This window comes from Peromyscus leucopus, chromosome 5 (genome assembly GCF_004664715.2).
Source record: "Peromyscus leucopus breed LL Stock chromosome 5, UCI_PerLeu_2.1, whole genome shotgun sequence".
In the NCBI taxonomy this organism is placed as follows: domain Eukaryota; kingdom Metazoa; phylum Chordata; class Mammalia; order Rodentia; family Cricetidae; genus Peromyscus; species Peromyscus leucopus.
In genome coordinates this window covers 58565106-58582541 of record NC_051067.1, presented here as the reverse complement: position 1 = coordinate 58582541, position 17436 = coordinate 58565106, and the positions used below count along the sequence as shown (strand labels likewise).

The window sequence follows — 17436 nt, the reverse complement described above, 5'->3', positions numbered from 1 at the left end:
AGGCTCAAAGTCCCCTGTCTAAAATGCGGCCTCTGCATAAAACCTACTCACATCTTCCCTCTCTTTGAAATAACTTCTGGATCCCTGACCGTACCCAAAGCACGGTTTGTGCTGTCTACGCAAGTAGTTGTTGTCCTGCAGCCTTGATGGACCAATGATGAGAAGGAAGTCCATAGTTCAGGATCAGCACACGTTCCCCATGTGTTTTCAATCTGTGGTTGACAAAGACGCCAGAACTTCACATGCAAAAAGCCCGACTTCATATATATAGCACGTGAAATTTAAATTGCCTTTTTGGTATGTGTGTGTTCATGTATGTGTGGGGTATATGAGCATGTGGGGGGTCAGAGGACAAGCTTGGGTATTATTCCTCAGATGCCCTCCACTTTTTGTTTGAGGCAGGGACTCTCATCAGCCTAGAACTTCTGTGTGGCTACAGACTAGCTGGCCCATGATAGTCCAGGGATTCTCTTGTCTCCACCCGACACCTACACATCTCTGGACTTCTAAACATGCCACAACTTTATTTTATTTTTTGTAAGATTTATTTATTTATTATGTACACAGAAGAGTATGCCAGATCTCATTACAAATGGTTGTGAGCCACCATGTGGTTGCTGGGAATTGAACTCAGGACCTCTGGAAGAGCAGTCAGTGCTCTTAACCTCTGAGCCATCTCTCCAGGCCTGAAAATGGGATTTCTGGTCTCAGGGTGGGTCTTACACACTAGTTCTCACTAGACTTCTGAGAACCCAAAGAGCTGAGGAGCAGCCATCCAAAGAGCTCATTTCTTGCCAGTCTGCAAGAAACAGCAGATCCAGGGCAGCCAGAACTGAGCACGAGAGGTGAATGCCTTTCCTAAGAGTCATCTGTGTTGCTGTGAGCCGAAGGCAGGCCACACTGGCTGGCCGTCTTGACGGTGCAATCTCACGTGGGCCCTTTGCCCAAAAACAATGACTGAGTCATTTTCAGAGCTCGGTTTAGAAGGCAGGATTTCCTGGCACTTGAGCTTGGTGCGTTTCATTGTGTTTGGCTGCCAGGCATAAGCTCTGTCTCACAGATGCAGATCCATGTTCCCTTGGCCTGAGCAATGCCCTCACTTGACCTGGGACGTTCTGAGTGTCAGGGGTGAATTGAGCTGACTGCTTCCACCATTCTACCCCAGTGCATCACAATGAGTGGATGCTTTGAGGAGGATCTGTTACCAAGGAGAGGCGAGGAAAGGCAGGGCTCTATGTTCTACTTATCTGCTACCACGCTGTCCTCCCAGTTAAGCTGAGATCTCGCTAACCCCATTTCTTGTCTCAGCATTAGCAACTGGGTAGTTTCCAGGGAGGCAGACCATGATGAGAATCTCATCAATGAATGCCTCCAGGGAGGGCCTAGCCGAGGACAGTGGTCCATGAAAACCCCTCCTGCCCCTGACACCACCAACGCTAGATAGCAGCTGTTGTCTGCATTCAACTTACATCAGTTTTTTCCCCTCTCTCAGGTCAGTTCCTGAACCAGGATGCCAAGCTCATAGACGACGCTCCTGCAGTGTACAGCAAGAATCTTAGTAATCAGCCATTTCCTCAGACAGAAGGGATGCCCGAGGCTATCATAAAGGTGAAAGGGCGCCGAGTTCCAGTGGTCTGGAAACAAAGGAAGATTTATAATGGGCAAGAGCAGGTGGACTGCTGGTTTGATAGAAACAATGCCGCCAAGCTGATTGACGGGGTGTACAAGGACTACCTGGCATCTCATCCATTTGACACGGAGAATACACTGAGCCTGAGGATGTCCAGGAGAGCTGAGGCTGGCGGTCTTCATGAGGAGAGTGTCTAACAGGGAACCTAATTGGGGTCTGCTCTGAATGCAGCTCTTCTTGTTACCTGTGCCTACCTTGGCTCTTGCTGTGAGCTGCACTGTGTAGCCTGCCCCCTGGTGGAGTGGAGGTCCAATGTCTGCTAGAGCAATGAGTCAGGGCAGGAAGCGGGAGTAGAAAGACTGCATTCTTCTTCCCCTTCCTACCTTCCTCATGCCATCTCCATTAGACAAAAATGGTAGCACCAAGAGGAGAGGAGATCTTATTGAGGAAAATTGTGTGGCACCTGGCTTGACCACCCCTTAATCTACTGTAAAGTAACCCTCTCTGAAAAAGCAAGGTCGCCACAGAATTTGTTTTCTCTGTAACAGTGTCCGAGTGTGGGCACTCTGCTTTTTGTCTTTTATTCATGCTTAGGAATCTCTCTTTTCAGTTGCCTTCCTCATTCAGATGGTGCTCTCAACTTCTTCTCTCAAGGTTATTTACATCGGGGCCAGGCCACCCATCCTGCCAACCAGTAGTCCACACATTGGATCACTTTAAATGACTAAGTCTTTTCTTAGCAGAGGATTTTTTTTCTGCTCTGGAATCTTGCCCTTAAAAATTAGTTTTCATTGTAAAAATTTGGTTGAAAAATAGAAAAATTAATATCCCAGATATGGATCTCCTTCTGATTGGCTTTACAGGCCACTTGACCTTGCTGGTAGATATTTTATTTTAATAAGCTAAGTGCTTTTTAATAAATAAGAAAACTCCCTGTGGATGGTCTTTACTGGCCTGTCTTGGTGCTAGAGAGCCAGCTAGTTGAAAGATAAATCTTTTACTCCGAGCACTTCGGCTTTTGCTGTTAGTCCAATACCTTCGGGTTTTGCCTTTAGATGTCCAGGACATAGTAAATTACATGAGAACAGTGCTGGCATAAGAGAGAGACCTAGCCTAGAGTCAGCTGCTCAGCCTCCCGGTGGAAGGAACCAACTTTTCCATTCTCAGAAGGAAGTGGATTCACGCCTGCACACATGGCTGGTGCACCATGCACTATAGCAGCACTGGCAGCCTGCAGAAGACAGGGCCCATCAGTATTCCATCCATGCTAGGGGAGGGGTCATGGGGCCCCACTCCTGCCTAAAGAGCGATGGGCAGTGAGTAATTGCCTGAGAAAGGGGTGTCGTGTTCCTCGGTTGTAATATCTGCTGGTACGTTGCCCTGGCTCAAGAAAATAACCCCCAATTTACAGCACGCAACCCTAATTGAATACAGTAAATCACATACACATTTGAGATAGGAAAGTGGGAGGGTACTCGTGGGGCTGAAGGAAGCCATAAGAGAAGATCATGGGAGGTGGTGGAGTGGGATTAGGGAACATTAGTTAGGGATATGCCTGAAATTGTGAATGAATGCACCGAATAAAAGAAAATCTAAGGAGACATTCTCACATCTCAGATGGGCACAAGCCATGAGATCAGTGTGCGTTTTAGTTGTAGTGCTTAGATAAATCTAACCCCCTAAGGAAAAGGTTACCATCAGAGGGGGCTTGAAAAGATTAGCAAGTGTGACGTGATTGTGACTCTCTCCATCAAGCCTATCCACCTCATCCAAGGGCCAGGAAGATGTGGGAGAGCCTGGAGTCCCCTTCCTACACTCTGTGACATTCTCCACAGTGCTTGGGCTTCTCCGGGCTGGCGTGTGAGGGGCCTGCATGGAAACAGGTAAACAGGAAGTGATGAGAATGAACTGTGGAGAAAGGAAAACAACCATGCTTGAGGGAAACGGAGTGAAAGGCTCCTGTGCTGTCCCCACATAAGGTTCCTTCCACGAGGCACCATGCCAAAGCGACCTCAGCCGTGAAACGGCAAGGCTGCTTGGCACTTGGAGAAAAATTGGCATCAAGAAAATTGTTTTCCTTCCTGTGGGAAGCATTTGAGCAGCACAATGACATCCACATGTTCCTGTCTGACCCAGCAGCCTCAAGAGCCAGCTAGGGCTGCGTGCGTCTCTGTCTCTCTGTGAACCCACCAGGCCACAGCCGGTCAGCTGTGCTATTTATCTGACTCCCCGTGTTCCCAGTCTCATCTGTCCGTTTTCAGGCCAGGAGTGCAAAGATGAGCAACCCAGATGGCCGCCAGATGTTTCCATCTTTTCAGGCTTAGAGAAAGAGGGGATCTCAGCCAGGCCTAACCAATGCTGGTCCTGTGTGTGTTCCAGAGCCCTTCCTATTACATAAATCCCAGCTGGAGAGACAACTCTGGAGCCGTGGGTGGGGATGACGGTGGAGGATGGGGGGTGGAGGGAGAGGGAGAGGGGCAGCCCACCAACCCTCTGGGTTACTCTCAGAGCTATGATATGGGTATGTTGTTCTCGATGTTGCCTTCACCGCCAACAGAAGGATATCATTGGGTGAGAGCGGTGTCTACTGTTTTCTGTTGTCAAAGAGCAGACGCTCATGGGAGGTACCCATCACTCGCTCTCCTTTCTAGCAAAGAAATCCATTTAAAAGGTGACAGATTTTTCTTAACTCTGGACATATATTCCACAGCAGTGTTCGTTCTCTCTCTCTCTCTCTCTCTCTCTCTCTCTCTCTCTCTGCAAAAAGCATGTACTATTCAGTTATCTAAATTATCCAATAGAGTTAGAAGTCTTATCTGCACCCCAAACCATATACCAACAGGAAAGTTTTCATTTGACTGGGTGTGTGTGTTGTGGGTAGAAACTTCAAGGACCTGCAAAGGAAATGACTGTGTTTTCAAAAGGGGGAAATAGAGGCAGGTGAGGCACTTTCTTCAAGTTACATAGAAGACATAAAATAGGGGTAGAGCTGAACCTGCAGAATTCACGTTAGATTTGATGGTTTTCCACCATCTGGTCAAACATTATTTTCCTTGAACATTTTGTAAAAGATAAAGTGGGAGGTTACTAAATAAGCAGTTGACTGGGCTGGAGAAAAATGTTGAAGTTAAATGAGATAAATCAAGTTGTTATTGCAGTAGCTAGTGCTGATGAGTCAGTGAACTGAAATGTTGAACAAAGTCACGCTCTGGCTTCCAGTCCCCCCCCCCCCTTTTTTTGTGAAGAAAGGCATAGAAATGGGTCATTTTAAAGAATCTTCTTATTAAAATTTTATATGAAATTATCGGAATGCCCCCACTCTACCCTTGCCATGGAGGTTGAGGATGTTCAGCAGGATGAAATATCATGCCCAAAAGCCACCCTGAAGATGCAGAAAGCTGGGAATTGGGAACAACAGCTCTTGGTTGTTATCAGAAGTTGTAGTCAATATTTACCTGGGACTCAGGAGGCAGAGGCAGGCAGATCTCTGAGTTAGAGGCCAGCCTGGTCTACATAGTGAGTTCTAGGATAGCTGGGGCTATGTAGAAACCCTGTGTCAAAAACTTTGTGTGTGTGTGTTTTAACCTGAACTGTGTGTCCTCACAGATGGATAAGAGCAGGGTTCTTTGGATAATGAATGCTGGGGATTGAAAGCATCCTTCCAAAATCCATATGCTTAAGTATAAACCCCCACTGTGATGGTCCTTGCAGGTAGAATATTTCAGAAGTGATCATCTCCTGAGAATAAAGGCCGTATGATTGGTTTAGAGTGTTCTTGAGTACATACATACACAGGAGGACCTGGTGGGAGAGAGGGGATGGATGGAAATGATGTAAATATAGTACTCACGTATGACATTCTTTAAAAAAAAAAAGTTTGTTAAAAATAAAGGGACTCAGTTGGTAAAGTGGTCACCTTGCAAGCACAAGAAACTCTGAGTTCAATCACCAACTCCAAACAAGTAGGCATGGGATGCACACTCTCGATCCCAGTACTGGGGAGGCCGAGACAGCCAGATCCCTGAGGCTTGCTGGCCAGTCTCGTGGTCTTGGTGAATTCCCAGCCAATGAGAGAATCTGCTCGAAAAGAAAAAGAAGATGGCATCTGCGGAATGGAAACCAGGGTTACCTTCTGTCTTCCACATGTGAAGCACACTAGGACTCTTATGTGCTCCTACACATAAGAACACACACACAAAAGACAGAAGAGGCATGAAGTTACTTCTTTTATATAAAAATATAACACAAAGGTAGCCATGCAGAAGCCAGGAACCACACCAGATAACAAATCTGTGCCTTGATCCAGATCTTCTCAGTCTCCAAACCTGTACACAATAAATGCCTTCTGTTTAAACCACCCAATTTATAGCCTTCTTTATATAGCAGCCCAGGCTCACAAAGACAATAAAGCATCCAAACTACAAGGTTTCACCTTGATTCAGGCTACCTAGAATGCACAAAAGCAACGCTGTTGTTAAAATCTGAAAGACTCCTGGAAGCATAAGGACGTGATCCAGCTAAAATAAACAGCAATCACAATAACACAGCTAACCAAATACTTAGAGATGCAATGTTAAATATTTATTTTAGCCCGTTTTAAATAAGGAGGGGACAGATTGTTCGCATCTCAAGAGACTTTGTTTCTTAAAAGCTTGTAAGAAAATGATGTCTAAAAACAAACAGCATCGTATGTTTATTTTTTAAGGGAAAATGGAATCAGGGCTACTGAGAATAAAACTTGATAATTCTAACCGCAGTGCTTGTTTGTAGAAATTTCTGCACTACAGTCCTGAACCTAAGTATTCTTGTGTCAATGATGAACCATATATATGACAGTGGTCCTGTAAGATTATAGTAGAGTTGAAAATTCTGTTGCTCAGTATTGTTACTGTATTTTTAATCTCTACATGTGTTCATATACACAAATATTTACCACTGTGTTATAGTTGCTGAAAGGATTTATAGTCACAGCTATACATGTTTGTATTCCAGAAGCAATAAGTTATGCCATGTAGCATTGGTGAATAATAAATAATGCCATCTAGGTTTGGGCGTGTATATTATATGATGTTAACACAAGAAGGGTCACCTTCCAACACATTTCTCAGGGTGCATCTCATCGTTAAGTGGCATGCAATTATATCTACAATAAGTCAATAGAGTGGAAACATTGGAAGAATAATGTAGAGAACAGAAAATTTACAGAAGCTATCCCTATGATCCTTCATCTTATTTTTATTCATGTGCATGTGTGTCTCTGTGTGTATGCACAAGTGTATATGTGCAGAGGCCAGCAGAGGCCAGCAGAGAGTATTGGATCCTGTGGAACTGGGGTCCAGAAAGTTGAGAGCAGACCAGTGTGGGTGTTGGGGACTGAACTGGGGTTCTTTGAAAGAGCAGCAAGTTTCCTTAGCCGGTGAGTCCCTTCTCCAATCCTCCCTGTGTTCACATAAACCTGTTAAATACCCGAGAGGGTCCAGCTCTTCGGACAAGCTGGACTTCTGTCACCTTCTTATTGGGTTGGTCAGTTGCACACACTTTGCCCATCATCGTGCTTGGTGCTTCTTCCAAGCACGGAATTTCTTCCCATGGACACTGTTGTGGTTTGAATATGCAAGTCCCCATCCCGCACTGGCTCGTGTGTCTGAACACTTGGGCTCCAGATGGTGTTGCTGTTTGGGAAGGTTACAGAATCTTTAGGAGCTAGAGGTTGCTGGAGGAGGTCCCTGGAGGCAGGCTTTGAGGTTTAGATGCTCAGCCCCTCCTGCTGTTTCTGCTTCCTGTGTTAGATTGGGAGTGATCAGCCAGCTTTTGTTCCTGTGGCATGCTTTCCTTGCCTGGTGCATTCATTCCCCACCAGGATGGAATCTATCCCTCTGGAATTGGGAGCCAACATAAAAGTTTTTTCCCAGGCAGTGGTGGCGCATGCCTTTAATCCCAGCACTCGGGAGGCAGAGGTAGGCAGATCTTTGTGAGTTCGAGGCCAGCCTGGTCTAGAGAGCGAGATCCAGGAAAGGCACAAAGCTACACAGAGAAACCCTGTCTCGAAAAGCCAAAAAAAAAAAAAGTTTTTTTCCCAACTTATTTCACTCAGGGTTCTTCTAGCTTCTGGCTCTGACACCTTTGCCTCCAGTTCTGAGTGGTCCAGCCCAATAGGATTTAGATCTCATTGGACTATGTTAAATTCTGAATAAGGCAACACTTGGTTAGGATGAAAATCAACACAGAACTCAAGAATGACATCATCCACTGGCTGTGTCAAGGAGAAAACAAGTGACTGATATCAAATTGATATCTCTGGGCTTCAACTGGCCAAGGAATAGAGAATTAAGTCACAAGGAAGAGTGACATAGAGAGACTTTCCAGAATGTTAGACAATTAAGAGCATCGTCCACTCCATACAGTTTGAAGTGTGACTATTTAGTGGTTTCTGTGAAGCCTCAATAGAGAACATTTAATGGGATCCAACCCAGTGTCTGATAAATCACAATCCATGTCCACATCACACCTTCTGTTCCTGGGATGCAGAGAACACCAAGAAGTCACAGAACTCCACAAGAGGTCTACTCTGACAACACTCCAGCTAACACCAGGGAAAACTTCGACTATCCAGTTTCCTTTAGTTCATCAGTCTTTTGTTTTGTTTTGTTTTGTTTTGTTTTGTTTTGTTTTTCGAGACAGGGTTTCTCTGTGTAGCTTTGCGCCCATCCTGGAACTCGTTCTGTAGACCAGGCTGGCCTCGAACTCACAGAGATCCGCCTGCCTCTGCCTCCCGAGTGCTGGGATTAAAGGCGTGCGCCACCACAGCCCAGCTTAGTTCATCAGTCTTAATGACTGCTGTTTTCTCACTGACTGTAGGGTTGTAACTGTCAACGGCAACCCTGCCTTGGCTTTGCTGAGGAAACTGAGGGAGGAGTCCGCTTGTTTGCACCATCCTGCCTTCACTTGGCCCCAACCCTTCTCCTTCCAAATGTGGCTGTCCACCTTCCTTTGGTCCCTTCCTTGTGAGGGTTGTCTTTGTTACTTTGAGGAGGTGTCTCAGTCACTCCCTCTAGACTCTTGCTCTCTCCCAGGCACTGGCCCCTTGATGTCAAACACCGATGGATCATCTCTCATCCGACTAGACGGCTTGGGTTTCAGAGCTTTTCAGATTCTAGTGCATTTTCTGGATCTCATATTAGTGCTCCAGAGTTTCAGATTTTCTGGTCAAGGGTCCACACACGTCCCATGACAGTTTTATTCTGACCTGAAACTCTTGTTCTGGTCACTCTGCCCCTCCTTTTGCTTTGGCATCACAGTTGTTCTGGGGCTGCATTGGAACCTTACTCTTTTCCTACCTCCTAGCCCATGGTTTACATCTCAGATTCAAGCTTCTGTCTTCCTCATGTTCACGGAACCAAATCCCTGACTTCACAGTTCATTTCCGGTGTCCGACTCCAGCTGTGGGTGTCACTAGCCCCATAAGCAGGATGTGGAATCTCTCCTTTCCCGCAGTTCTGGGTCTCTTATTTCATACCAATATCTCTCCTGCCTTTCCTAGTCTCCTTTGATGAATTTCTTTCCTCTTCTGGACTACACTTGCCCTGGGGCTCCTCCTGGGCCCCTTAACCCCCGGCCCCCGTTAGTGCTCTGATCTACTGTCTCTGCATAGTTGGCTTCGGAACTTATGCCTGTAGTGTGGACTTCAGAAATGACTTCCCAGTAGTTCCTCTGTCCTTATCAAAAACTCAGGAACTTTCCTTTTTCAAAGTGTCTGTAGTTTCCGGGGGCCGCAGTCAAAAGGAAGGAAAATCCCAGAGTTATCCTTTGCTATTTTTGATGTTGCAATAAAGGTAGATATGCATATTTATGGTCTGGGTACATTTCATAGGGAGCTGAATTCTCAGCTAATTGTATTATCTTACTTTTGAAGATTTTAACATCTTTATCTTTTAATTAGTTTACCAGGTATCAGACTTCCTTGAGGCTTTTTCATACAGCGTTAGTTTTGGCTGACTCTTCCTCCTCCCGTTCGTCTCCCTAACCATTTTATTTTCTCCAAACAACAGCTGTGTTTGTGTGAGAGACGACCCAGTGTTCCGACAGCTTAGTGGGGATTTCTGGTTATATAAGTTGAAAATCACACTTGAAGTTTATTGACATGGCCACAAAATAACTTTATTGAACTATGAGTATATACTTCATTTTGAAAACATTTTAATGTGATTTCAAAGTATTTTTTTCAACCTTATAAGAGCAATGCAGAAAATACAGTATTCAGAAAAGCTTAGTGGAAATCAGTGGTTCTCAACCTTCCTATTGCTGTGACCCTTTAATACAGTCCCTCATGCTGTGGTGAGCCCCCCAGCCATAAAATTATTTCATTGCTACTTAATAGCTGTAATTTTGCTACTGTTATGAATTGTAATATAAATATATGTTATACAGGATATCTGGTATGTAAACCACCCCAAGGGGGTCTTGGCCCACAGGTTGAGAACCACTGGTGTATATGAAGCTCGGAATGGTTGATGTCTACTTGTTCATTCTATTAAATTTCCAACTGGAAGTCTGCCCTCATTTCTGTGACCTTTCGGGCATGACGCTAAGATGAACTCTAAAATTGTCAAAATAAAGAAAGGAAAGCTCAAACAGTGAACTCTAGCGTCTATGCTGTAGGTTCCTATGGAAAGCTACAAGAGGAAAACAAACCTCTCCACAGAAAGGCAAAAACAGTCCAAGGCTCAAGTCAAAAGTGAGGTGTCAAGCTAGGGAGGTGGCTTAGTTGGTAAGTGTTCAGCAAGTATGTGTGAGGACCTGAGTTCAATCCCCAGAAAAGACTTTTAGGTGAGCATCGTGAGCAAGCACTGGGTGAAAGTGAGAGACTGTCTCCAAAAACAAGGTGGAGGGAGACTGATGAGAAAGACAGCCAAGGTTGACCTCTGTGTGTACATGTATACATATGTACACACATAATCAAGATGTAGGTGCACATACACATACATTTAAGGTAAATGCATTTTTTTTTAAACTTGAAGCCCAGGCATATTCTAGAAGCTGACTGTTCTAGAATTTGTAAGCAATTACTTATCCTTTGAATTCCTCATCAGCCTGATTGGGACACTATATTTACCTCCATGAGAACCTGTGGTGTTGAAGGAAACATAGAACAAAAGTTTGCACACTATTCAATGACACCAGCATTCTGTTCTGTTCAAGCAATTTTCCCAACACAGAATGTGCCTCAAAACCAATGTGTTTCCTCATCATTCATTCAAGAGGAATGTTTGGAGCATAGAGTGAGTGGAGGGTACAAGCTGATCTTCCTATGTGGCTCAGAGATAAACTTAATTAGTTAGGGTAACAGGCAGCATTCTGATTTACAGAGCTTCAAAGAAATAGGGGGTAAAATAAGAATTTAAAGTAGGGAGATTGTTTATACCCTTAGGCAAAGAAGAGCTGCCAATCCATCAATCACAGTGGTCCTCAACCTTCCTAGTGCTGCGACCCATTAATACAGTCCCTCGTATTGCGGTGACCCCCGGCCATAAAGTTACTTTGTTGCTACTTCATAACTGTAACTTTGCTACTGTTATGAATTGTAATGTAAATATTTTTTGGAGATAGAGGTTTGTCAAAGGGGTTGAGACCCACAGATTGAGAACCACTGATCTAGATCTTACTGAACTGCTTTAGAAGGGGCAACACCCAGGGATGTTACAGATTTTCCATCAAAAACTATTAAGAAAAAGGGAAATAAATTGCTTAAAAGAAGCAAAATTGCAGAGAGAGTGAAGAACAACTCTCATCTCAGACCCAGTTCCCGGGCTGTGGCTGGCCTAGCTGTGGCTGGCCTGGCTGCAGTGAGCCTCCTCTTTTCAGGGCCAATCAAGAGCTTCTCTGTGGCCTCCAGGGGTTGCTGGAGCCTGAGAGCAAGCTGCCACCCATGCTTTTCACACACATCTCAGGGCTAGGAGAATGGGGGAGCTGGTGGTAGGTGTGTGTTCTTGTGCTCTGAGCCAGGGACTGTTGCTGTGTTGCGTTTGGGTTTGCCATGAGTTCTGATGGGTCAACATCACGAAGAATCATTAGGAAGGATGGCCTCTGTTTTCCAAGTGTTTGCTACTGGATGAAAATGAAAATGGCTGGAGAGGGGGAAACAATGTGGAGCCTAGGTAGAGAAGTCTAGTCATGGCAGCTAGGCCTTTCTGCCAGGTCCATGGTTGAGTGACACTTCCTCAACTCAATTCCTCAGGTCCCAGGAGACCTGGGTACTGCAGACCTGCTGGAAGTTCACCCTTCTCCCTTTTCCGCAGACACGCCATCCCAAGGCACATCTTTCGCTCTGAGGATTTTGGAAGTAAAGCATTGTGAGATGGAAGGACACGGAAACACACCCAGGAGCTGGGAAGGAGGCCACGGAGGGAGGGCGAGCCAAGAGCTAGCTGTGCAGAAAGAGCAGAGGCAGACTCATATGCATATTGAGTGGCTTTTGAAATGTCACTTGTCTCCCTGAGAGAAGCTTAGACAATGCAGCTATTGACATGATTAATGAGAGCACTGGGAGGCACCTGGCAGAGAGGGCATCAGGCTGAGACTTGGAAGCGGGAGGAACTTCCTGTCTTGGTGTCAGCCACTCTGGGCTGGGGGACTTGCTGTGGCCTAGTTTTCGTGCAAGAGATAAGCAAGTCTCCAGGAGTTTCGCAGTAAGAAAGGAAGGAGGTGCACATATACTTGAGATGGGGTCCTGTGCGCATGAGTTATGCTCCCAGTGTCTGGAAAGAAAGGAATGGGGGAGAGTGATGCGTGGTCTAAGAGTGTCGTGGGCCAGGCATGGTGGCGCACACCTTTAATCCCAGCCCTTGGGAGGCAGAGGGGAGGATATTGGTGGGTTTGAGGCCAAACTGGTCTATATAGCAAGTTTCAAAACAGGCAGGGATATATATATATATATATATATATATATATATATATATATATATATATATATATACCATAGCCCAGGCATGGAGAGACGCTCAGTGGGCTCAGTGGATAAAGCACTTGCCCCACAAGAATGAGGACCAACGTTTGGATCCCCAAATGCAATGTAAATGCCAGACAGATCTGACTGTGGTTCCAGCACTGAGGAAGCCGCAGAGGGCAAGCTGGCCAGCTAGATTAGCTGAATTAGCAAGCTTGGGGTTCAAGTGTGAGACCCTGACTCAATACACAGAGTAGAGAGAAACTGAGGAAGGCAATCACCATCAACTTCTGGCTTCTACATGCAGGCACACATACATGTGCCCCATATACATCCATGCACACCACACAAAATTAAAAAAAAAAAAAAACTTTAAAAAGAATACCGTGATCCAAAGGTAAAATTGTTAAGGAAAAGGGTTTCCTGTGTCAATGCCCAATCTCCCTTTGACCATCAAAACTCCCTCAGATAAATGTTACAAAATGAAATTGGGAAGGACCATATTCGAAAATGCAGCCGGTCTCTGAAGATCTGTAAGATGCCCCTGCCTTTGGCTTCTGGGACGAGGTTGGTGCATTATAATTATTTGCCCCTTTCTTCCTGCACCCTTGTCTGGGAAACCAGTCATGTCCCATGCCTCTGTTTAAGGGCTAACAGCAGATGTTTCCACTCGCAGAGACCTAGTCCTCGAGTTTGAGTGAAGAGATCAACAATGGGAATAAGAAGTAGCTAGTTATTTCTCCCTAGGCCGCAGGGGCTCAAAGGGCTAAAAGGATCATGATGTTCCACTTAACAGCCTTTGTGTCCTGGGCAGTTCCAGTAGCTGATGGAATCTGAAGTCTAGACGGCCTGGGCTTCAGTCAGTTAAGTATTTGCCTTGTAAAGCATGAGTGCTTGACCGCCCCCCCCCCCCAGAATATATGTTAAAAAGAATAAAAAGCTTGCTGTCGGAGTGTGTGTTGGGGTATGAAGTCTAGGGATCGGAAATATTCACAATAGCAAGTTGGCCTCCAGGTAAAGGGTGTTCAAAAGCATCCTCACGACGCTGTCTATAGCAGAGGGTCCTTTGTTGCCACACTCTGGGGACAACCAGAGTTCATTCTCAGCCCTGTATTCCTGTCCTGTTTTAAGCCTAATCCATCCAGCACAGGTCCTCAAATTCCCTCACTACCTCCTTCACTCCCAACTGCCCATCCCTTTCAGTGAACACCTCATTCTGGCACAAAACCTAGGTTGTTTGGGGTTTTCATCCCCCCCCCCATACCTCTTCAGTTACTTGGCTCCACAGCACTTTAATATTTAGGCCACCTCAGTTCCAAAGGCCTCCCTGTGAGGTCACCTTGGAGGCAAGCCTACTCTGTCTAGGTTGTAGGGTCAAGGTTCAAGCCACACCTGGTGACCCACTCATGACCACACAGCCAGTGAAAACCAGAGCTGAGTTATCAGCGCCTCACCCTGTGAGGTTAATTCTTCCCAGAGGCAAATGCCTTGGTGCCCCTCTTTGGCTGGGGTCTACTAGGATTACAGCTGAATGAACTGGGAGGGGGGACGCCTGGGGGAGAAAAAACCTCGGCAGGCTAAGTGGGGCCAATTCCTATCCCCACAAGGTAGATCCCAGGCCACTGTGGCTCCTAGCTTGCTGGCAAAGAATGGAGTGTATTATGCGGGGGCAGAGAGGGAGGCCTGGGAGGTGTTAAGGAGAGAAAACGGGTTGAAATTCAAGTCGAGGGGATGCTGGCAGCCCGGCGCCTGCTGTTCAGCGGTCTGATGAACTCTGATAAACCCAGAAGTACTTTACTGCCCCCCCTCCCCTGCATAGCAGCCAGAAACTTTAGCACCCCGGAGACAGGAGAGGGCATTTGAAGCTTGGTAAGGGGAGACTACGTTGGTGGGGGAACATTTGCCAGAAGGTAACTTTACTCACTCCACCCCAGCAGGCTCTAATGTCACACTGAGGTCTGCATGGGATATTCGCAGCCTGGAGTTAGGACCTACGCCTGAGATGCTGCAGACCCCGCCATTTGTGGCTGTGATTGGAGCCATCCATAGATGGTTCTGCCTGCCAAACTCACCTAGACTAACTAGAGAGAAATCTTTCCTGTGAGAGGCCAGGCAACCTTGCAAATGCCCCACTTCCCCTAGCCTGGTCTGGCTGTTGTAGCAGCCATCTCCGTCAGTGGAATTCAGACTTAAGTGATTAATCTCAGTCTTCTGCATCCATGCCAATATGAATGTACTTAAGCCACTGAATTGCATATTGAATGATGGCTGCCATAAATCTGTAAATGTATGTCCATAGCTGAGTCATTCCAATAACTAAGAAGCAGGAGACAAAGTCCACTGATAATAGATAAGCTAGTGTAGCATATACAGGCAGCCTTAGAAAGGAAGGATTTTCTGATGAGCTACAATGTGGATAAACTTTGGGGACACTGTGCTAAAGGAGCCAGCCAGAGAGAGACAAATCCTGTCTAACTTCATTTATAGAAAAGGTTCTTTGAGTAGTAATAGAGACAGGGACTAAAACTGTGCTTGCTAGGGATTGTGGGAGGGAATGGGGAGCTGCTGTTTCATGGATGCAGCTTCAGTTTTGCATGATGAAGACATTCTAGAAATCCACTTCATGACACTGTTGATGCACTTGCCACCTCTGAAGTGCATTTAAAAATGACGAAGACGTGGTCCCAGGCGCTTCGGGAGCCGCCGGTTACCGTTCCAACATGGCCAAGTCCAAGAACCACACCACACACAACCAATCTCGAAAATGGCACAGAAATGGTATCAAGAAACCCCGGTCACAAAGATACGAATCTCTTAAGGGGTTGGACCCCAAGTTCCTGAGGAACATGCGCTTTGCCAAGAAGCACAACAAGAAAGGCCTGAAGCAGATGCAGACCAACAACACGAAGGCAGTGAGTGCATGTGCAGAGGCCACCAAGGCCCTGGTGAAGCCCAAGGTGGTGAAGCCCAAGATGCCAAAGGGCCCCAGCCGCAAGCTCAGCCGTCTCGCTTTCATCGCTCACCCCAAGCTCGGGAAGCGGATTAGAAGCTACATGGCCAAGGGTCGTAGGCTCTGCCAACCAAAGCCCAAGGCTCAAACCAAGGCAGAGGCCTCAGCTCCAGTTCAGGCTCCCAAAGGTACCCAGGCCCCTGTGAAGGCCCCATAGAAAAGGTTTCTCTCTGCCAGACAGATGGACTGGTGTGACACACTTACACACTATTTGCAGATGATCAGGACCCCATGCTGTTTTTACAAATAAACTCGAGGCAGGATCTGTTAAAAAAAATGATGAAGACTTTTTTACGTTATATGGTTTGTAGCTATTCTGGTTACATTTCTGTTGGTGTGAAAAAAAATATCCAAAAAGCAATTTAGGGGAGAAAAAGGTTTATTTCAGCTCACAATTCTAGTTTACAGTCTATCATTGTGGGGAAATCAAGGCAGGAATTTTAAATAGCTAGTCAGCACATGCACAGTCAGAAGCAGAAAGAAATAGTTCATGCATATTGATTGCCTATCTGTTTGTGCTAGGCTAAATTTCTTTACTGTCATACAGCATAGAACCCCTGTCTAGGGAATGGTGCTACCCATGGTGGGCTGGATCATCCACATCAATTAACTTAATTAAGACAGTGCCCCATAGACACGTCCACAGGCCAACCCAATGTAGACAATCTTTCTTTGGTACTCTTTTCCTAGGTGACCCAATGTTGTATCAAGTTGGCAGTTAGACTAACATTACACTACCACAGTTAAAAAAAAAGTTTGGGCAGGGAAGAGAGATGGGCACAACAATAAAAAAATAACATGTAATAAATTGCCCAGTGAGATAAAATTATGAACAAAACTTATTTACAAACATTAATGTAAAAAATTAAATTTATTATTAATTGGTAGAATTTTATTACAAGAAAGCAATAATTGCTTATTAAAAAAAAGAGCTGAAGTGATAAACTTTATGCTGTGTATATTTTACCATGATTTAAAATAAAAATCCCATGAGTCTTTTACTGTCTGATCAAAATCCCCAGGGGCTGGGTAGGACCAGGATGCAAGGAGTGGGCAGAACCTCAACAATGAGCTGTTTCAGTAGTTGGGAAAGTCCCACACAGACATTGCTAGAACCATCCAGACCCTCCTTTATCCCACTAGGAGGTGGGGTGGGACCAAGAACTGCATCTGTCACTGAGATGTTGGTGATGAGGGTTTTGAACGGGTCCGGCAGTGGTGAGCACCTGTCCAGGCTGTCTGTGAGAGAAGGCACTTGGACTCTTCAAGCATTAAAGAGGATCTTATAAACAAATTTCCTCAAGAGACGGCTAAATGGAAATGCTCAAATGACTTACAGAACCAGGAGTTCCTTTTGGATCCTAAAGAGAAATCTCTAGCTCCTCCTAATGACATGCTTTTCCTGAGATGCCTGTGCATTGCATCTGCCCTGTGCTTCTTGACATGCTAAGAATTCTGACAAGGAAGCCAGTGGTATCTCAAACTTCCACTTGCCCAGTACAGTCCAAAGGGTTACCCCCAGACTGACCGGGTCGGTGGAGATAGAGCTTCTTCCGGGTCTGGGCTGTTGATGAGAACAAGACACTGTGTCTCTGGGACCTTCGTTTTACCATCTGGAATCTCAGAACCCATGACTGATTTTATGCATAATTATGTCTAACCATGGATGAAAAACACCTTAAATGACAGACCTTTGCTGTAATTCAAAATAATCAAACTGGAGTCATATTCACATAAGTGTTTTAATTAATTTTATATTTTTCCTCGTCTTCCCTTTCTTTATCCCCCTCCCCTCCCTTCTCCTTTCCTTCCCTTTCCCTCTCTTCCTTCCTCCCTTCTCTGACAGCTATGAAA

At 45.6% G+C, this 17436-nt stretch overlaps 2 protein-coding genes across 2 annotated transcripts in view; both read left to right on the top strand.

Annotated features, from left to right (window-relative positions):
* The window catches only part of Itih5 (inter-alpha-trypsin inhibitor heavy chain 5), a 92976-nt gene extending 86301 nt beyond the window's left edge, over positions 1 to 6675 (top strand). The window contains exon 14 of the mRNA XM_028891496.2: positions 1493 to 6675. Within this exon, the coding sequence (XP_028747329.2) occupies positions 1493 to 1827 (335 nt within the window). The 3' untranslated portion in view covers positions 1828 to 6675. The remainder of the gene's footprint in view (positions 1 to 1492) is intronic.
* An 8602-nt stretch (positions 6676 to 15277) lies between these two features.
* On the top strand, positions 15278 to 15754 carry LOC114708831 (60S ribosomal protein L29-like). Its single transcript, XM_037205613.1, has one exon. It carries the CDS (start codon positions 15293 to 15295, stop codon positions 15737 to 15739), a length of 447 nt encoding a protein of 148 aa, XP_037061508.1. The 5' UTR covers positions 15278 to 15292; the 3' UTR covers positions 15740 to 15754.
* Positions 15755 to 17436: the final 1682 nt, after the last annotated feature.

Bases quoted from the DNA above. Each gene is read 5' to 3' on its own strand.
- LOC114708831 (XM_037205613.1), top strand. From the start codon at position 15,293: ATGGCCAAGTCCAAGAACCACACCACACACAACCAATCTCGAAAATGG.